The sequence below is a fragment of the Carettochelys insculpta genome, chromosome 4 (assembly GCF_033958435.1).
Source record: "Carettochelys insculpta isolate YL-2023 chromosome 4, ASM3395843v1, whole genome shotgun sequence".
In the NCBI taxonomy this organism is placed as follows: Eukaryota; Metazoa; Chordata; order Testudines; family Carettochelyidae; genus Carettochelys; species Carettochelys insculpta.
This window is the reverse complement of record NC_134140.1, coordinates 128,417,629-128,438,133: the sequence shown is the minus strand read 5'-3', so window position 1 is coordinate 128,438,133 and position 20,505 is coordinate 128,417,629. Positions and strand designations below refer to the sequence as shown.

General features: G+C 42.8%; 2 protein-coding genes across 4 annotated transcripts in view; one reads left to right on the top strand and one right to left on the bottom strand.

Moving 5' to 3' along the window:
• Positions 1-2,261: 2,261 nt before the first annotated feature.
• GRSF1 (G-rich RNA sequence binding factor 1) lies at positions 2,262-15,845 on the top strand. Of its 2 annotated transcripts, XR_012645490.1 has the most exons (11): positions 2,262-2,632; positions 4,241-4,394; positions 5,044-5,199; positions 6,284-6,427; positions 8,512-8,647; positions 11,697-11,881; positions 12,398-12,522; positions 13,521-13,656; positions 13,860-13,943; positions 15,044-15,183; positions 15,638-15,845. XR_012645490.1 is itself a non-coding variant. In XM_074993784.1 (10 exons), exons 1-9 carry the CDS (start codon positions 2,336-2,338, stop codon positions 13,919-13,921), a joined length of 1,395 nt encoding a protein of 464 aa, XP_074849885.1. In that variant the 5' UTR covers positions 2,263-2,335; the 3' UTR covers positions 13,922-13,943; positions 15,638-15,845. The 2 variants fall into 2 exon arrangements, 1 of the variants encoding a protein (XP_074849885.1); XM_074993784.1 differs by lacking the exon at positions 15,044-15,183 and having other exon boundaries at positions 2,263-2,632.
• RUFY3 (RUN and FYVE domain containing 3) overlaps positions 15,594-20,505 on the bottom strand; it is an 82,835-nt gene continuing 77,923 nt past the window's right edge. For both annotated transcript variants that reach the window (XM_074993779.1, XM_074993780.1), the window contains exon 18: positions 15,594-19,660. In XM_074993779.1, coding sequence (XP_074849880.1) covers positions 19,517-19,660 — 144 coding nt within the window. In that variant the 3' untranslated portion in view covers positions 15,594-19,516. The remainder of the gene's footprint in view (positions 19,661-20,505) is intronic.

Below are 20,505 nucleotides of genomic sequence, written 5' to 3'. Positions count from 1 at the left end.
ACGAGCAGCTGTTACATCATCTCAAATAACCTTTTCCTCTCCCCTCTCCCCACACAAAAGAACAGTTTAAGACTGTCTTTATTACCAATACCTTGTAAAATATTCTCAATCATAGTGGTGGTGATGGATTTCCCTAAATTCTCCATCTAACCTATTCTTAAATATCTCCATTGATGGAGATTCCACAATCTCCCCTGGCAATTTATTTACACACCCTGACAGAAAGTTTTCCTTAATGTCCTACCTAAACCTCCCTTGCTCATTGCTTCATGTCCTATCCTCAGAGGCGAAGGAGAACAATTCTTCTCCCTCCTTGTAACAATCTTGGGAAAGAAAATTATCCTGTCTCCTTTCAGTGTTCTTTTTTCCAGACTAAACAAGCCCTATTTTTTTCAATCTCTCCTCTCATGGCATGTTTTCTGTTACTCTTCTCTGGATTTTCTCCAGTTTGTCCACATCTTTCCTGAAATGTTACACCCAGAACTGGACACAGTACTCCAGCTGAGGCCTACTCAGTGCATACCAGAGTAGAATAATTATTTCTTATGTTGAGCTGATGACACTTCTGTGAATACTTCCCAGAACAATTCTTGCTTTTGTTGCACCAGTGTTACCATGTTGACTCACTTGGGTCTTAGCCACCAAAGCTCACTACCTAATAAATAAATTTGTTAGTCTTTAAGGTGCTAAAGGGCTGCTTGTTTTTTGTGACACTACCAACTAACCTGGATCCCCTCTGAGGGTGTGTCTACAAAACAAAGTTATTTTGGAGTAATTGCCACTACTCCAAAGTAACTATGGACAACTACACAGCAAAACTGCTATTTAGAAATAATTTTGCAACAACTGACAGCTTATTTCAAATTCTGTAATGATCATTCCACACAGAAGAGCTCCTGTTCTGAAACAGATATTACAGAATAGGGGCTGTGTAGACAGGGAACGGGGCTATTTTGAACTAAACTATTCCAGAATATCTTATTCCGTAATAAAGCTGCTGTCTAGATATAGAATTTTGGATTAGCACCCATCCAGGGACTCCAATCCAAAATTGCTCTCTTGTATGTGGACACTCTGATTAAAACAAGAAGTCCCGTGGCACCTTAAAGACTAACCGATATTTTGGAGCATAAGCTTTTGTGGCCGAAGACCCGCCTCATCTTTGCCCACAAAAGCTTATGCTCCAAAATATGTTAGTCTATAAGGTGCCACGGGACTTCCTGTTGTTTTTGAAGACACAGACCAACCCAGCAAACCCTCTGATATTTCTGAGTAAGTTGTGCTTATTTTGGAGCTTCCAGGCAGTATTCCAGAGTATCTTATTTTGGAATGACAACTGGAGTAAACTACTCCGGAAGAATGCCGTAGTGTAGACGTACCCTGAGACTATTTAGCCTGTGGCCTGGCCGTTTCCCATTGGGTCGTAAGTGGAGAACTTCTTGTTTGTCCTGACTGAATTCCACCCTGGTTTCCTCAGAGGAGTTCTAAATAGCCGCAGCCGGGGGTGGGTGGGGGTGTGTGTGTGTAGAAGCGCGGCCAGGGTCTCGGTGTGTGTGTGTGTGTGTGTGTGTGTGGCGAACGCCGGCGCGGCCAGGGTCTCAGGGGTGTGTGTGTGTGTGTGTGTGTGTGGCGAACGCCGGCGCGGCCAGGGTCTCAGGGGGGGGGTGTGGGGGGGTGTGTGTGTGTGTGTGTGTGTGTGTGTGTGTGTGTGTGTGTGTGTGTGTGTGTGTGTGTGTGGCGAACGCCGGCGCGGCCAGGGTCTCGGGGTGTGGGTGTGTGTGTGTGTGGCGAACGCCGGCGGGGCCAGGGTCCCGGGTGTGTGTGTGTGTGTGTGTGGCGAACGCCGGCGCGGCCAGGGTCTCGGGGTGTGGGTGTGGGTGTGGGTGTGTGTGTGGCGAACGCCGGCGCGGCCAGGGTGTGGGTGTGTGTGTGTGTGTGTGGCGAACGCCGGCGGGGCCAGGGTCTCGGGGGGGTGTGTGTGTCTGGCGAACGCCGGCGCGGCCAGGGCCTCGGGGTGTGTGTGTGGGTGTGTGTGGCGAACGCCGGCGCGGCCAGGGTCTCGAGCGCGCGCGCGCGCTTCTTCCAGGCTCGGAGCCGCCGCACACAGAGGTCACACGCGCTGCTGCTCGGCTCAGCGCGCCCGCCAGGGGCAGCGCCACACGTCAGGACGGCGCTGTCCGCCGTGGCTACCGGCCTCGCCGCTTCAAGGCCTGCTGGGAAAGGGAGGCGGAGCGGAAGCCACCCGCCCGCCCCGCCTCTTCCCTGGTGTCTCCGCAGCGGCGCATGTGCCGGGCCCGCTGCGCCCCCGCCGCCTCACCTCGCCTCGCCGCCGCTCATGGCCGGGACGCGCTGGGTGCTGGGCGCGCTGCTGCGGGGCTGCGGCTGTAGCTGTAGCAGCTGCCGGCGGACGGGGGCGGCCTGCCTGCCCCTGCGCCCCCCTCTCTCCGCCGGCGTGTCCGGCCGCCGCCGCCTCCTGCTGCTGCTGGGGGCGGGGGCCGCGGGGGCGGCTCAGAGCCGGGGCCTGCAAGTGGCGGTGGCCGCCGGCAGCCTGCCCAGCCCGGCCGGGCCCGGGTTCGCGGCCTTGCGGGGCCCGCTGTTGCCCCAGGCCCAGCCGGCGCGGAGCTACGCTCAGGTACGGGCCCTCGCCGGCAGCATCCGGGCGCGCAGGCTTCGGCCCCCACTGCGGGAAAGCCCTTCCGAGGGGCCCCTTCTCCCCCCTGCTTGGGGCTTCCCGGGGCTGCTGCGCCCTACCCTGACTGACGTCCCGCCCCGCATACGTGGGGCAGCCCAAGGGGGATCGCTGCTCTCGGGGCTCCCGAGACCCCGTCTAGGGGGGGAACTTCGCGGGTGTATCTTTGTCTCCTACGTACCGCTCCTGCCCCCCGATACCTCCTGGAATCCTTTGCCCTGTGCCCACCTTCAGCCTGCTGCGGGCCCCTCCCCGCCAGGGCAGTCAGGCCACTTTCTGTCAGCTCTCCCTATTTCTAGGGCCACCCCCCGTCTGAGGGGGCCCTGGCGCCTCACAGGCCCCCAGTCTGTGGGTGATGAGATTGTGGAGAGGAGAGTGTCCATATTTTTCCCCTGAAGCACCAGCTCCTAACCCCCAGTCTTTGTCAGCTGCTGCTTCTGTGCACCCAGGAGCTCAGGGGACAATCCATGCACTGGAGCCCTTATAGTGGTTAGAAGCGGCTCCTATTACCCTTGGGAGCATTCCCTGCACAGTGTTGAAGGTCAGTCTCCGTTGCCTTCTCTGTCGTGTGGCCGAGGCCCGCAGGACGTCGTCTGTGGCCTTACGTACCCGTCCTCTTGCCATGATAGCAAATTAGAAGCCACGTATGTTTCTAGTATGGTTTTTGTGTAACTTCTGTAGAATGTATTAGTGTGTAAAGTGACAACTGTTGTGGCCCATTTTTTTCCCAGGATTACGTCTAATTTCTTGAGTACAGAGACTTCTGCAAGCAGTGTTTTTGGATAAACTGCCTAATTCTGTGGGAATAGTAGCAGAGGTAGCTGTATTATTCTGTACTCCAACAAACAAAGCAGCAGAAATGTAGCACTGTAAAGACTAAGAAAATGATTTGTTCGGTGATGAGCTTTTGTGGGACAGACCCACTATGAGTCTGTCCCATGAAAGCTCATCACGGAATAAATAATTTTCTTAGTCTTTACAGTGCTACGTTTCTGCTGCTTTGTTTAATTCCAGGGGAGGAAGCCACTGTCGAACTTCTGTGTCCTATTGCCATTAGGCTACTGCCTCAGGGTCCCTAAAAGTAAGTTTCTCATAATCTGAGTAGCTCATTGATTCTTTCCACCCTTTCACTGATGAGCATGACTACTTTTCAATCCCTCATTTAAGCTTAAAAAAGGAATAAAACATGGTGAATTTTTCACAGCCACTGGGTCTGTGTGTGAGTTTGTAACAAAAAGCAAAGATTTCAGGTCCCTCTCGGTCATGAATTCTTTGTGTTGGAGATCCTGAAAAACCAAATAGTACTTTTAGTCCAAGTCATTTAATACAACTGGGACTGAAAAAATGCGTGTAAGGAATAATCCTGCAGTTTGACTGGATAATCCAATAAATTGTTTTTGTTCTTGTCTCTGTTTACATCTATGAACTGTTGGTAAAAACTAGCACAATAAATAATAGCTGTAACACAGAGTTATTACTAAAACAAGTGGTTGAGCATTAAGGTTGTTTGTTTGTTTGTTTTTTAAACAATGCTGTTCTACTTTTTCAAAGGATTCAGGCTTTTCATGTCAAGATCAGTATCCTCCACTTTCTGAGTATGAACCAAGTCCATCCAAGGCAGGAGAGGAAGATGACGTGTTTCTTATCCGAGCCCAAGGATTGCCATACTCTTGCACTGTTGAAGATGTGCTTAACTTTTTTGCTGGTATAATACTTTTTTTTTTTTCCTGCAGAGATCTATTAATCAGCCAAGTGTAATGTGATTGAATGTGTTTTTAAATATTAATGCTTGAACTTAAAACACAACTCCTGTGTTTACTATTCTGTTACATTTTCACAGGTATTCAGTAGTGTGGAGCTGTTCTGTGTTTAGTGTCTCTCTCTCTCTCTCTCTCTCTCATAAGGGTACAAATAAAGCATTTAGCTTTGCCTTTAAAATGATTTTTAAAACACGCAAATTAGTTGAATTACAATGAAAAAAAAATGCCTACCTATTAAAGCCTCAGTGCCACAATCTGATGCAAATGAGTAGATCCTTACTGTCCAGGTAGAGCTTCTCTGACCTGGATGGCAGCCCATGGGGTTGTAAATGATCACCTGTTTTGAACAGCGTAGGATCAAAACTTTAAACTGATAACCAGTCAAAATCAAGGCAGTTAGGGTTGATCTTGAAAATGTCTAAGTGCTTGTGTAGATAACAGCACTTACTGTCCTTTGCTTAATATACCATTCTGTGCTGCTTAGGTAAAACTTACATGAGTATTCAGTTTTGGTAGGCCCAGCAAATTACGGTGGGAAGAAATGTCAGAAATAAATACTGTGCTTATCTTTATCTTTTGTGTGTAACTTTTTAGACTGCAGAATTCGAAATGGTGAGAAGGGGATACACTTCCTTTTAAACAGGGATGGGAAACGCAGAGGAGATGCTTTGATTGAACTTGAGTCAGAACAAGATGTGCAGAATGCCTTAGAAAAGCACCGGAGATATATGGGTCAGCGCTATGTGGAAGGTATGTTTAATTCAAATTCATCTGCTTTTGGTTGTCATTTCTGTGTAATGGATTTAAACACTTTAACCCTTTCACCTTCTGTCATACTTCTGAGGAGCTGGATGGAAAGTGAATTGTCTTCCCATGGAAACGATCAACAATCTGACATACTTTGTCTAGAAATAAAAATATTTAATTTTTTAAATGCCTCCACAGCATGGGTGACTCACACTCTGATCTTCCGCTGTCGGCTGGAATCCCTGATTGGACTATGTCTCCTACGTCTTTCAGGATGCAGCATGTTTCCCCTCTGAGGGAGGCTCTGCATCAGGACATTCAAACAGCTTCAGTACAGTATGTGCTTGCAGAGTAATTCTGCGCACAATATTTTAAAATACTGCAGAAGTCTGCATATTTAGTTTGTCAAAATAATGCAATACAATTACACCTGTTTCAGTTATTTTAGCGATGTATTTTGAAATACCTGTCAGCTAGTGTCTAAGAATTTAGACAACAAAAAAGGCTCAGGAAATGCTTTCTGGAAAAACAGGTTTGTTACTAGGCATATTCATACAGAATGAGTAATTTATTTACCCTACCTGACAGAATCATATTCCTGCACCCTACAAAGATAATGCAAAGTCTTTGTGGGGCGTGGTGATGGAGAAGCTAAGGGAGAGGGAGGGAGTAGGAAATGCGAAGAGTTGTTGAGTGTGGATGGGGGAGGTCAGGAACATGTAATTTGGGAATTGGGAGAAGTGTTAGATGGTTAGTGAGCCCTCCCAAATTCATCTGCCCCATCATGTGTTTCTGCTGCACCACTCCCCATTCAACCAGGCTCCTGTCTTCATTTATCTCTGGGCTCCCACTCAGCCATCTTCACATAGAAGATCTGTCAGGTGCTTTGTGGCTTGCAAATTCAAAGTTGATGCCTTTTTCTGTCCCTAAGCAAATCTGAAACATTTTTTAAACTTCAGAGGAAACCCAAGCAAAAATTGTAGTTAAAGTTGAATTATCATATTGTTTCAGCCCCAAACCAGGAAAAGAATGTTTCGTTGGGGTGCTAAGGGAAATATAGTCTAGTTTTATTCTGTATTCTTTACAGTTTTTGAAATACATAATGAGGATGTAGACGCCATACTGAAGAGTCTGCAGTCCAGTTCATCCACTACGGTTAACGATGGAGTTGTACGCCTCAGAGGCCTTCCTTACAGCTGTACCGAAGCAGATATTTCAGAGTTCTTTGCAGGTGCCCTAAGACTCTTCAGTTTATATCTTCTGAATATTTTCTGCTTAGCTGATGTAAATTTCAGTTACAGACATTCTCACGTGCAATATGGTTGTCTTTTTTTGTTGTTTACGGGACATGTTGATACATATGATTGTCATAGTCACTGGACTAACTACACCTCTGACCTCCCTTGGTCTGAGTGTGCTTCTTCTCAGGCTTGATGGGATCACCCCATTTTCCCACTACCTCACTGAGCCTTAGGTTGCAGTCTTCCTATGCTAAAGCACGATTACTATAGCAGTACCAATCAAGCACGGTGCCCTCTTCCCTCCTAGTTTAAGGCCAGACGGGAGCAGAGCATTTGGTCTGACCAGTATGTCTGAAGCCACCAGCAGCACCCAGAACCATGTGCTAAACCCCAACAACCAAAAATAGACCAAAATCCTACTGTGTGCCGCCACAGGCAGAGACTAGGAAACCAAAAGCATTTCACAGGAAAAATCCTTAAAACAGTAAACTGACTCTACATTTTTGTATCCATCTTCCACATGGGGATACCCACCAGGCTAATTTTCCTGGGTGACACCTCAGGACCCCTGGGTGCGGGTGACATTCCTTGTCTGGGGGTCACAAACCAGTTTACCTCTGTATTTCATGTAGCGTATCGTCCTTTTCAGTTTTTCCATCACTCTCATTCACAGCTGCTAAATCGTTCTTTAATAGCCCTTTAATCTTGTAGCTCCCAGTACCAGTAACAAGCCTCACAGCTCTATAGGAAACAAAATGTAGTGTCCTTGAAGCAGATAGCTGTTGCTCAGTTCTTTCCAATGTGTGCTGGGATGTGCCCTCAGTAGATTAAACTATATAGGTTTAATTGAGCCTTTAATATGAACCTTTTACTAGCTCTACTGTAGTTATACAGTCTGTCTCAGTAACTAGGTCACCTACAGTATTAACATAACCCAGACACAGCAGCTCTGTGTCCTCGTGGCTGTGAAGAAAAGCTTCAAAATCTGGATCTCGAGGATGGCAATAGCACGACAGTTACAAATTCTGCAGAGAGCTTCTAGAAGAGGGAGGAGCAGCAGCCTTTGACTTGAGATGAATGCCCACCGCCAGAAGCAGAACAGACCCCTGCCACTGCTGTCGTCCCTCCGCCCTTGCATACCTCAGTGTTGATGTTTAGAGGATGCTCACTAGAGATTTTAGTTGACAGAGGGTTGAGATGAACATCACAGCTCACGGTTTTCAGAGCCCATGTTTCAGGCTGTCTGCAAACTCAGGCAGATGTTACTGTGTCACTTTCAAAACATGAACAGAATGTGTTTAACAGCTAGATATATGTTTGGTAAGGAATACAATGGAGGTTTAAACAGTCTTCCTAAAAATGTAAATCAGGTGAGCAAATCAGCTGAACTTGGTCCATTTCAAACTTTGGGTTAGGGTTAGTGTAGGGTTTTAGAAGCTCTAGTGTGTGGTATGTCAAACATCATGATGGTATCTTTGGCTTCTCTAGGGTGTGGAAGAAAATTGCACATTGAAAAAAAAATTATTGTATTTTAAGTATGGTTGGAAACTCCCCCTGACTTTTGCATGGGCTGGTAGAAATTGAGACTTAAGTCTATGACAGAATGAGCACCTGCCAGCTATGGAGTAAGGATAGCATTTTCATGTGGTTTAGGTTCTCTGTTTCACGCATGTGCAAAACGATATTTTCCGGGGCCAACATTGACCCCATAACTCCTCGCAAGCCATGAGGATTAAGGAAGGTTGACGGGACAAGTGTGAAGACAGGCACAGAAGTCAACGGCTGAAAAATCAATTTTAACTATGCAATTTGCATAGCAGTCGACGGCTGATGCATGATTTAACTATGTCTAATGTCTTCATAGGCTATAGGTCATATGAAATTATCCTTTTTATATAAATCAAAGAAAAAGTAGTAAAGGATTAAATTTAAAAAAAATAATTCCATACGTGATCAGTTCTGTTCAGGGCAGCTTGAGCTATCAATTCTGACGTAAATAAGTCATCTGTCTAAAATGAGAAAAAGAAGAACGTATATGCTACAGCTCACATAGAATGATCTTTTTCCCCTAAAGGTTTGGATATAGTTGAGATAACATTTGTCATGGATCAGAGAGGAAGAAGGAAAACAGGAGAAGCTTTTGTGCAGTTTGCAGCACCAGAAATGGCAAATCAAGCCTTGTTAAAGCATAAGGAGGAAATTGGGAATCGGTATGTGTTTCAGTGTGGTTAACATAGTTTGTGTACATCATAAGACTTGAAGAACGCAGCATAACTTAAAGCTTGTGCATGTTAAAGAAGTATAAGCGTAACTCTGATCACCTTTTTCATTGTTCCACATAGTTTACTGACAACGTGCTCTTTCATTCCTCATCCTTGGTTTTATTATCTTGTTTTTTGCTGGGTGATGCATGTATTAATCCAACCACACAAGCCAACATAGCGGTGTCACTAAAACATATATTTGATATATGTGATATTTATGAATTAGAATTCTAAAATGACTTTGCCAAGAAGCTTCTGGGACATGTAGTCTGACTGCACTAATCCAGGATTCTGGCTTTAACAGTGCCCATCTAATTTAACTAGAAACATGAGGGAGTAATTTGAAGGAGGATGAGTAAAGTGTCTGAGCGAGGACAGTCTATCCACAGCAGGTTTTTTTTTTTTTTTTTAATGATGCCTGCAACTGGACGAAGTCTGGTGCATGCCAAATAGAAATTTGTTCTTAAATATATTTTAAAGAGGGCTGAGTTGTCCCTCTCAGGGGCATCCAGACAGTGTCCAGGTGGAGGGGTAACAAACTGGGAGGTGTCTCCTTCCTCTTTAATTTGAGCATGGCTTGGGAGTATAGCTTGTCTATTAAAAATCTTTTCTAATAGCTAACTTTTCCCTTCTGTTTAATTTTTACAGACAGTTGCAGAGCAATCTCTTTTTTTAATGGATTTATCTTACTTTCACCTATAAATCATATTTGCTAATGTGTCTAGCATCTTTTTCCTTCACATTCGGGAAAGGAATCTGTGCAATATGTAATGAAGAGATATATTAGTTATGCAGTGCTAAAATCAGCTTCACCAAAGTGTGATTGATACCTCTATCACCACCTACAATGTACCCTGTTACAGCTTAGTGTAACTGCTTTTGTTTTGCTTCCATTTTCCTAGTTTTGGCATACTGTCAGCCTCTAATCTGACCCACTCTCTTCCCCGGTCTCTCTTCCCTCTGTGTTTTGCTTTCTATGCCCCTAGCTACACTAGGAATTTAGTAACTGGCTAAACACCATTTAGGACAACTTTGCTCTCATACTCTTTGGTCCAGCCTGTGTAAACAGGGCAAATGCGTGCTCTAGTTAGATACTTAATAAAAGGGTATTACCCTAGATAGAGGCATAGGCTGTTGTGTGATATCTTTTCTTCCTGTAATGCAAATGGGGACTTATCATTCCTAGATGTTTCATAGCTCATCTTGGTCCATCTTGCTGGACGCTTCCATTTATTTGAATTGTCTTGTCCCATTCATTTTTATTAAGTCTCTTAATTGTCTTCCACCATATTCTTGATTCCCTACTAATACTGTATAATATACATCCTTATTATTTCCTTCTGTTGTTACTTAAGAGAAAGGACACTTACTTTCTGCTGTCCATGCAGCTTGCCTCTCTGGCTGCTGAAAATAGGCTAGACAGTTTGTTTTCCTGCCCTTGTACAATTCTGGGCCACTGGAGTTTGTACTGCTGCTGGATTTCGGGTTGGAAAAAAACTTATTAAACATGCAAATTTTTCCTTTTTATGCAAGAAAATGTGAATTTTGGTTCTGAATTAAGTTCACAGCATCCTCTTAAACACTGAAGTAGACGCCCTTTAAGAGACTGTAGACTAAAGATCTTGTCCTACCAAGTTGATGTTCTGTATGACTCTTTTATTAGCCTAACTGTTGCATAAATACAGATTCTCTTCCCTGGTGGCTCCTAGTGCTCCTTGGCACCATCTTTTGGTTTCCCCATCTTACTGAAAGCTATTTTTTCTTCTAGAAGCCCTTTTGAAGGGGTTCAGCACATTTGACTGCCATTTTCCTGAGAAGAGCACTCCCTGATGAGCTCTGGGATGTAGTGCCTTGGATTGCATGAAACCTAATAGTGTCTAAGATTTAAAGATCTAGAATGGCTACCAGGCTTTATTTGATAGGTTTATTCAGGTAGAGAAGTATGTGACAAAGGGGACGCAGAGGTGTGGGTACGTTTGTTCATTGTGGGCTGACATTTGGCAGCAGCTGCTTGTAAGAACAATGGAGATACACATCTCTCAGAACTGGAAGGGACCTTGAGAGGCCATTTGAGTCCAGTCCCCAGCACTCCAAGCAGGACCAATCACCATCCCTGATTTTAACTTTTTTTTTTAATGTAACACTTGAAAGGCCCCCTCAGTGGGGGCTCACAACCATGGGTTTACAAGGCCAGTGCTCTAACCACTGTGCTATTTCTCCCCCTTCTTGGTAAGGGTAAGACACTTGTCCAATGTATGCTTTTATCTTTTACCCGGATGAATTTTATTCTGGATTCCTCCCCTCCCCCGCCACCCCCCGGCTCCCCAGTTATAGCTCAACCACTTGTGTTTTAAAACCTCAAAGTTTCTAGACAGGACTGTATTGAAAGCTTTTAATGAAATGTACATGTATGATGAAATCGGTGCATGTTTTTGGAGCACCAGACTTTGATTGTATCAGATAAAGACAGTGATTCAACTCATGCTCTTCAGAAGCGTGCTTATGTGTTGATCAAGATACTTTCTTTTATATATGCTTTCCTAATTCTGTTTTTAGTCCTGAACTGCTCTGTAGGAGTGTTGCATGTGTTAAGACCATTCAAGAGTTTACATGTTGATACAAGTGTTGAACAACAAACTGTAGGGTTTTGGAATCTCCTGAACACTTAATCACTGGGACTGTTTTCAGTTTATTCTTGAGAAGCAAAATGTAGCTTTATCTTTAAGACTCATTTTAAGTTGGAGGGTATGTTTACTTGGTGCATTTGAAAACAGCTTAAAATGGCTGCCCAGATGTCTCTGCTTTTTAATGAGTCTCGTGGTAGCTGCAAGCTGTGATATGGGATTTCCAGCTCCCACAAAGCAGCAGCCAGTAGGAACTGCAGTAGCACAATACTTAAAAATAATTGAACACTTGTGAAAATTGTGGGGGTCCCGTCCCCCCCGGGGGTTGGGTATACAAACTAGGCAATCCTTTTTTTTCTTCTAAAACCTAGGTATATAGAAATCTTTCCCAGTAGGAAGTGTGACGTTCGAACCCATAGTGGCTTGTACAGGGCAAAGAGGATGCCCACTTATCCAACTGCTAAACTGATAAAAGAATCTGAATCAGTCTTTGAAGAAAGTGAATTGATTCAGACCCTTGGACCAACTGCAGGTTGTGAAAGTGAAAAAGAAAATGGTGAGTTCTTGCTTTTGTTCTTTGAAGCACCTTTGCATATACTTGTGCATTGGTCTACACCAGTGGTGGGCAGCATTGGTGTTTTGTGTGGCCTATGAGACATGTTGCTTACCATTGCCCACACCTCGGGTTACCAGATCCTGCATTTTTCTGTTCATGTAGTTTATTTTCTTACAGGTGTTAAAGTGACATGCACATAAAGCAAAAGCATGTGAAGTGAGGTGTGTGCTAATTGCACACAATGTTGACTGTGAGAGCCCTCGCTCCCTCTGCATCCACTCAAAGTGCTGCTACTCAGCAAACCCTGCAAATGCTTGGTTTGCTCGTGCAGTTAGCAAAACTACCCTGCCCAACTGGACTGTCTTGTGGCCCAGTGAGACGCAGGGACTCTCATGTGGCCGCTGACTAATCTAGGTTGCCAGTTGCTGGTTCACACTGTGTACACATCCAGATAAACCATTTTAAGGAGGAGTGTAATGTCCCAAGTACTAACGCTGCTTTTATTCACCTGTGTAGAATCTTACAGAGAAGTGACTCAAAGGCTCCGGCATGCATCAGAATTCAGGAGTACTTCATCATTGTTGCATTTGGTCCATCTGAGAGGTCTGCCATTCCAAGCTAGTGCTGAAGACATTGTAAACGTGCGTTGCAGTAAGATCACGTGAATATACAATACTGGTGACAATTGAAGCCCTGGTTACACTTCAAACAGTGCTCTAACTATTTTAACACTACCTAATTTCCAGATGGCTCACATGTGGAAACTGAGGCTGCCCTGAAAAGAGGGGATTAAGTTTCAGGCACATTATGTGTGGGGTGAAGTGGAAGCAGAAGTCAAGACCATAATGAGGATGTCTTGCTAGAACAAGTTCAATAGCTAATTTAAACCCATATACTTGAAATGCTTAGCTTACTGCTGTAGGTTTTATCTTTGGGTAAATACACAGTCTCCCAAATTTAAGTTTTTTTTTTTTTTTTTTTTTTAGCAGTTTGATGTGTGGTAGTTCAGCTCAGTATTCCATAGCTGTCTTTACTGCTGTGTATTTTTTTTTCCACTTATATTTCAGTAGAGCTTAGAGGCCTGAACTAGCTTGGTATGCCACTGTGGTTGGCACTGTTCAAATTCTATTCTGAACTGCTACCAGGTTTGTGTGTTTTGGTAAATTATTTGAGTTAGTACAGCAAAAGGCCAGAGTGTGGGGGAAAAGGTAAAATTAATCTGAATTCCAAGAACAGCAGAGCTTTGTTAGAAGTAAAGATGTTGCAAACAAAATAGACTATCATGCTTTTTTCTCATTCTGTTTTCCAGGAGGAGAGCTATATAAAGATTTTACAAAGGGCTTAAGGCAATGCAGTGTGGGTGTCAGTGTTCATGTACATGTTCTTGATAGGTCATTTAAGTTTTTTTATTGATCTGTAGAGCAGTTTTAAAACAGAAGGGGTTTGATTTTAAATTTAAGCGGTGCATGTCTCCATGCTTAGCTGTAAGCATAGCTATTTAGGGCATACTGCGGATTGTTTTGATGAACGCTTCAGTGTTTGTTTTGAATTACTGTCTAACTTTCTCCCAGGCTTCATTTTGTCTTTGTTTGACTCTAGCCACAGACTTGGTCTTTCACTTAAGTTTTGTTTTCTTTAGTTTTTTGCTCCACTGAAACTTACAAAGATCACCATGGAATATAATTCTAGTGGGAAAGCTACAGGAGAAGCTGATGTACATTTTGAGACTCATGAAGATGCAGTTGCCGCAATGGAGAAGAACAGAGCACACGTGCGTAAGTAGTGCTTGCATCTTTCTGCTGTGGTCCAATCTTCTGGAACCACTTGTTGGGCTTTGGGCTCTTTACTAATGTAGTCCAAGAGTAACTTTGGGTTTCTAAGCCTTATTGTTCAGGACTGAAAAACTATTCGTGACTGTTGCACCATATAAACATTTGTTGTTCAGCAACTTTATAAACCATTTTTAATTGTTCCCCAGAGAACAGATATATTGAATTATTCCTGAATTCATATCCAAAAGGAAAACAAGAAGGCCAGTGACAATGGTACAACCCCAAACTAAGTAAGTGTTTTGACTTTCCCCCATAAAATGCATGCAGTTTCCAGAGCTGAACAGTTTATCACTTCACATGGTTCCTCACACCATGATTCCAGTATACAATACTGTAGTTGTTTAAAACAAGTCCCTTTTGAAAAGTTTTAAGCCTAAAATGTTACACACACCTAAAAGGTAAGCCCCTAAATTTATAACATCTCAGATGTCTTATTTTGGGCACTCAAATTTGAACACTTTTGATCTAAGGACCCCATCCAACTCTTGCTGAGAATATTCTTCAGTAGTTCAGAGAACACTTAGCAAAGCAAGACAATTGAAGGGGATGCTGTGGTATAGACTCCTTACAGCTGGACAGAAACTTACAGGACTGAAGTTATGCTGGAATTCCAAGCGTTTGGGTTGCTTAACACTACAACCCAAAGCCACTTATTCTGAATATCATGGAGGGCGAAATGAAAATCAGCTATGGAGTTTTCAGTTGTGGAATTTTTGTCAGGTTGATGTAAATGAAAAATGTATTGACTTTCTGCAGCAGCAGAGTGCAAGCAGATGCCAAACTTAAGCCTTGATTGCATTTGAAATAGCTGACTTGTTCAGCATTTTTAGTGGCCTATGAGAAATAAGGTCGTCATAATGAAATTGGGAAAATTAGAGAATGTATTTGAGGGAACAGCATTGAGGTTGTTTTGATCCAGCCGCCTCAGTCAGGTAGGTTGGTGCCAGTGGCCTGGATCAAAATTTGTTTACTGAAGCAAATGCAGCGAGGACTTTCGTAACATTGGGCTGGGTCAGTTATCTTTAAAAAGCCCAGGGGTGGACTGCGAGGCTGCAATGTAACGGCTGCCTGGCAGAGATCTGTCGTGAGCTTTGTTCTAGCATTGAAGTGGAGGAAAGCAGCCTGCTCCACCAGCACATGAATCTTGGATCAGCTGAACCAAGCACAAGGGATGGAGAATGCACCTACAATTGAAGTTGCTGCAGGTTGAGGCCTGTTTAACCTGATGATATGTAGCTGCCTGTAGTGAATAGCAGGGGCTGCTGTCCTGCTGCAGGGAGCATGGTATCAAGTGACGGGGGGCTCACACAACTGCATATTCTTCCCTTAGCTGTCTGCTGAAGACCAAACATCTTGGCTTTTTTTAAATTGAGAACAACTTTGGAATATCTCCTCACTGCTAGTCTGATTTCTGTAGCAAATGCAGAGGCAGATGGAATCCTCTCAAGTGTTACCATGGTTAGGTTGGAGGTAAGGGATGAGTTGAGTTTCAAGGCTTTAACATTCCTTGTCAGACGTAGCAGACACTTCACCTATGCATAGGTTTAAGACCACCTGTACTGCTTTCATGTGACGAAGGCGGCAGTATTCCACACTTACCGTGTATCTCATGCAAAGCCTTACACAAGTGTTTAGTAGGACCTATGACCTGTTTAGTGTGCATAGTAGTGAGTAGTCATGTTGGAAATGGGTTAATTTGCACAGCATGCTTTGATTCAGCTCTGTGCTTGGATCTTCTCCAGCTCAGGCTGAGAAGTCTGCTTATCATTTTAAAGAGCTTTTCAGATGTGAGTGATCTCCCCAACTGGAGTTGTATTCACTCTTGTTTGAGTGTGCGACTGAACAGCTCTCTACATCACTGGGGAAGGGTGTTTTGGTTGGGGGGGGAGCATTTTCCTCTAACATGCTTTCCCTTTCTTTTTAGGGTGAAGTGAGAGGTTATTTGCTCATCATTCGTGGTAGAACATAAGTGCTCCTGTTCAGTAGCCACTACAACGTAAAGTATATCTTGTTGTTCAAAAAGCAGTTCAGAATCTGAATCAAATTTAATATGGGTTTGTGTAATAAAGTACACAATAAATTATGTTCACTCTGAATTGTCTGTAAACAATTAAAGTTGATTCCCTAAACTGTCCTTGTATTACTGATTGCTACTGTATAGACCATGATTAATTCTGATTGTGGTGGTTGTGCTCACTGTAAAATACTGTGTATTACTATTAAACAGCTTACTTTTGACACAAGCTGCTAATAGGCCTTTGTTTAAAGATTCCAGCAAGAGAGAAGCACCATCTGAACAGTGTCAACTAAACAGGGCTTATAATATCTTAGGACAGGCATGTCAAACAAAGCATACTGAAGGGTGCACAAATGAGAACTGATAGCTTTCAGAGCCTCCAAAGACAATGTACTTCTACTGGAAAGTCATAATTTGTTTTAGGTATATTTATGTTCAGATCTTGTGTGAATATAATACAATTGTAATTAATATGAAGCATTCAATTCTCAATTTTCATAGTGTGTAAGATTGTTGGCTCAATTTTTAGTTTAACTATGAATTTAAGATGCCCTCCAGCCAGCAGCTCCAGTCCAGGGGATATGGCTGGGGAACCTGGCTGGGGCAGAGTGTTTGACATGCTTGTCCTAGGAAGTGCAGAAGTAGGGAATTGACTGAAAAGCCTGAGACAGTCATCTCACTATTAAGAGTATTAATCCATCTTTCAAACCCTCAGCTTTCCAAATGGACAAACTGCTTAAGTGTACCATTTTGTGTTTGACCTAGAGCAGGTCCACCTGGCAAGTGCCATGTTAGCACAGCTTTCACTTTGCTGAGGTGGAGCAGTTATGTTAAGGAGAGTGTGTTTGTGCTGATATGGACAGGACTTAAGGTGCTGTAACTTGTGTTGCTCTTGTGATGTCTTTTTCACACCCCAGACAGACTTAAGCCACAGTATAGACCTGCCAATCTGCTGGAAGGACTATGTTAAGTGGGCCTGGGTCTGTAGTGGCTTTTTGGGGAGAAGTATACTAAAGTCTCATGCTTATCACTATAGCCTTACAGAAACAGCTAGGTAGTCAACCTGAAAGACACTGTATAATATGGTATTTAAACATCTCAACCAGCCAGGTTAGAATCCAACTCACTTAGTTGCAGTATCAGTAAAAGTAAGTCATTAAAATGTGAGCACACACAAATAAGTGGTGTCTACCATATATCAATGTTCAACATTAGCAACTAGTGCTTTTTAGTGCAGTTGCCACCTCCACAGGTTAAGGTTAGAACTCAGTCGGCTGCATATTTTCTGCACAAGCAGAAAGGAGAGAAGAGTATTCCTTAAATAGTTTTATTTAGTGTGAAACAGTGCTAGAAGATGCTTTCAGGGCTACCCTTACAAACAAATACAAAGCATGTTTGCCCAGATATTACCATCTTAGTAGTATCTAACATTCTCCCTACAGTAAGGTCACCACAACTGCATTTACAAATCTTTAATACTGAGGATGAAAGAAGCAACTACAGAGGAGCTATCTTGCAGATGACATTGTAATAGTGACTTCTTCAATTTTAGCTCTTTCTGAATCTAAGTTAAACATATATGTAACTCATCACTTCTGATGACACTGATTAAAGTTAACTAAGAAAACATTTATACAAACAACTGTATCCTGCTTTTAAAAACAGAATTCAGAATTGCAGCATCAATAATCTAAGAATAGGAGCAGCAATCTCCCTTTGGTCACAGTTTACCTCCTTTAGACTCTCTCAAAGAATAGGCTGCCATTTAAGCTTTTAATCCCACTCAAGTGTAAATGCAGACATTTCCCATGAAAATGAAGTATGTTTCCAGCTTAACATCCAAATGCTATCCCAGTGGCTTAACTATCAGTTTCTATTCCATCCAACTAGCAGAAAAATAAAACCCAGTCACTTGGCAGACTTAACATTTATAGGGTTGTACAGTATATGCATATTAAATATTTATCTTCCCTGCAAAAGATTCATGAGTCAACTATCTTTTCCAGTCACTCAAAGCATTGCCCCAATTCTGCACTGGTACTCCTAATGTCTTCCTGGAAAATAGGATGCTTTCGTATGTTCACTTTTTATCTCCCACTTACAGCTATTTTCTCTCTTCAGAATCATTAAGTTTCTAACTCCTCCTGAGAATTGAGTCAATCAATTGAAGGAAAATCAGAATTATTTTAAGCAGAAAACAGTAAAATAAAAACCAGTTCAAGTTCATCTTGTAATGTTTTCCTTTTCTTCCCCCCTACCTTGAGTCCCATTCACTCCCTCTTGCTGGTTCATGGGTAAGAGGCCCAGTAGCTCTTTGGACTCAGAGGAGACTATACATTGATCAGCATCACTAGCCCAAGCAAGTGGCCTGAACTCTCAATGTACATTCAATGTAATTCTAACAGATTTATATGCCATTTAACAGACTGTATATAAACCTTTCCCTACAGATTTGTACAAAATAACACAACACTCCCCAATAGATAAAAATACACAAATCACTCTGCTAAAGACTAATACATTCTGTGGTCTTAATGACAGTTTATTTGGCCTACTTTCATGGAAACAGAAGCCCCTTCTTTGCAGCGGAATGTGTACCAATATTGGTAATTTTGCAGTTTAAACATGGTGGCTTGGTGAGATGCTGGAGCCCTGTCTGGTTAAACAGAGGTACGGGTAGCGGTGTAGTTTTAGTGTAGCACAGAAGCCTTAACTATAACATCTTTCTATGTCAGATTATCTTTGTATGAACTGTAATATCTATTTGAAAGCAAATTTCAGATTAGCACATTTAAATCTCTTAAAATTGCCATCTTCACATGACCGTATCTTAATAAAAATCAGAACATTTGCTGCTTGAACAACAGTTGATTCATGTGCACAATATTAACAGGAGCAGTAGGTCAGACAAACATGCCCCTAAATATTGTTTAAATAAAGACAGTTTTTTCCCCATTTACTATTTTGGAATCAAGACTATAAATCTGTTTTGTCTTGACTGGACAGTGTCACCATGAGCATCTCCACTACAAAGCTCAGAGGCATCTGTTTTTACAAAAAAGCAGAATTTAAATAATGTCTGAGCATTTTGCTATGAGAACTTTCAAGCATGCTGGGCTGAGCAAAATGGCTGCTACTCAGTTCTCAAACCTCTCACTCCCCAAAAATTTAACCAGAACAGCCCCAAAATCTTTTTAAAAATCCCATCAACTTTTGGTGTTACTCCCCACAACCAAACTGGAGACCAAGACTGAACTGAGTAACAATGTGCCAACACACATTTAGTTCCCAGTTTGTTTGTGCAGCTTCTCTTTGAACTAGAGTATCACAGTTCAGTAGAACTGCCAAAGACAGAAGAGAAAACGGAACGCACTATTTCAAGCACAGCCCCATAAAGTGGTGAAAAATAATAAAGAAAGACGGTATCAGCTGTTTCATTCCATTTTCCTTTCAAAGTACTTAAAGAACTGTACAGATGTTTCTGCCTCTTTTTGCAGTTGCTGTGGTACATGCATCAGGGCTACTCTGGCAGGAAACAGAATGGTTCTTCATGCAGCAGCTCATGCCTGAAAGTGTTTTCTTTAAGGAAGGCTCATACCAGCATTTTGACCGTGGAGAGAATGGGAACACGATGTACTTCCTCTCCTTGACCACGCAAGTGCTAAGGAAAAAAAAACAAACATTCTTCTCTATAAACTCCCCTGAAGAGACTTAGCACTGAGCAAACGTGACCGTATTTTATAGGTGGACCAGGCGTGGGAGCATCACAGTCCCACATGCAGCATCCTACAAAGGGCTTGTTGAATACTGCTGTATCAGCTGTTTGTGACATGTGTTGCAGACATGCTCTGGTTTAATGTTGGATGGAAGGGGCAGTTCATTAGCTGAGCAGGGCTCACAGAAGACTCCACCACAGTTCTTGCAAGTGTTCTGAAAGAGGAACAAGAAGCGTGAAGTACTGTAAATGACATGATCAGAGACCTCACCAGGACCAGTAACATGACATGAAGTAATATTGTTTTCTCACTAGAATTCAGTTGACCAAAAAGATTACACTTTATCTTTGCAAAGAGCACCTGAAGCTACTGTACTTCATCCATTATCCCACCAACCTTTGAGGGACATGGTAAAGCATTTACATGCCAAATACACTTCATGTTCATATACCTCTTGATGCTTCAACTTGCAGACTGCACTTTTAGCTTTTTCTACCATGCAAATATTTATATTCAAAAATAAAGTAAGCACTCTACATTTTGTATAATACATTTAAATTGGCATTCTATTAACAGTGCTATTAAAATTAATTATGATTAATTTGTAAATTTGACAGCCCTAATACATACATATAGCAGGTGTATAAATGTGTGTGCATGAGTTGCAGTGACATAGAATACACACAACGCTCAGTTCTGGGCATTTATAAAAAGCTGGAATAAGACATGCTGGAAGTTGTGGTTCTTTTAACTGGTATGCTTCGTAGAGGCAAGCTGAAACTAGAGAAATCATATTTGAGACTCTACATTACTAGCAGCATGTAATTAAAAATAAAAGGGACCTGATTTACACGAGGTGTTTTAAGTCAATGCTTTACTTCTCTTCCAAGATGGAAGATCAGAAATCTCTCTTGCCAAATGGGCTGGTGTCCTTGACACCTAACTGTCAAGAAAGCAGCTTCTGGCTCAATTCACATGATAGTGACACTGCCAACAGTTCAGAGAGCAAACAGAACCTCCAATTCAGGCCTTGGCAGATACACTAAAAGGCCTTTTAAG

Bases quoted from the DNA above. Each gene is read 5' to 3' on its own strand.
- GRSF1 (XM_074993784.1), top strand. From the start codon at position 2,336: ATGGCCGGGACGCGCTGGGTGCTGGGCGCGCTGCTGCGGGGCTGCGGC. The intron at 2,633-4,240 runs GTACGGGCCCTC...ACTTTTTCAAAG, and splicing joins CGGCGCGGAGCTACGCTCAG to GATTCAGGCTTTTCATGTCA. The intron at 12,523-13,520 runs GTGCGTTGCAGT...TGTTTTCTTTAG, and splicing joins GTGCTGAAGACATTGTAAAC to TTTTTTGCTCCACTGAAACT.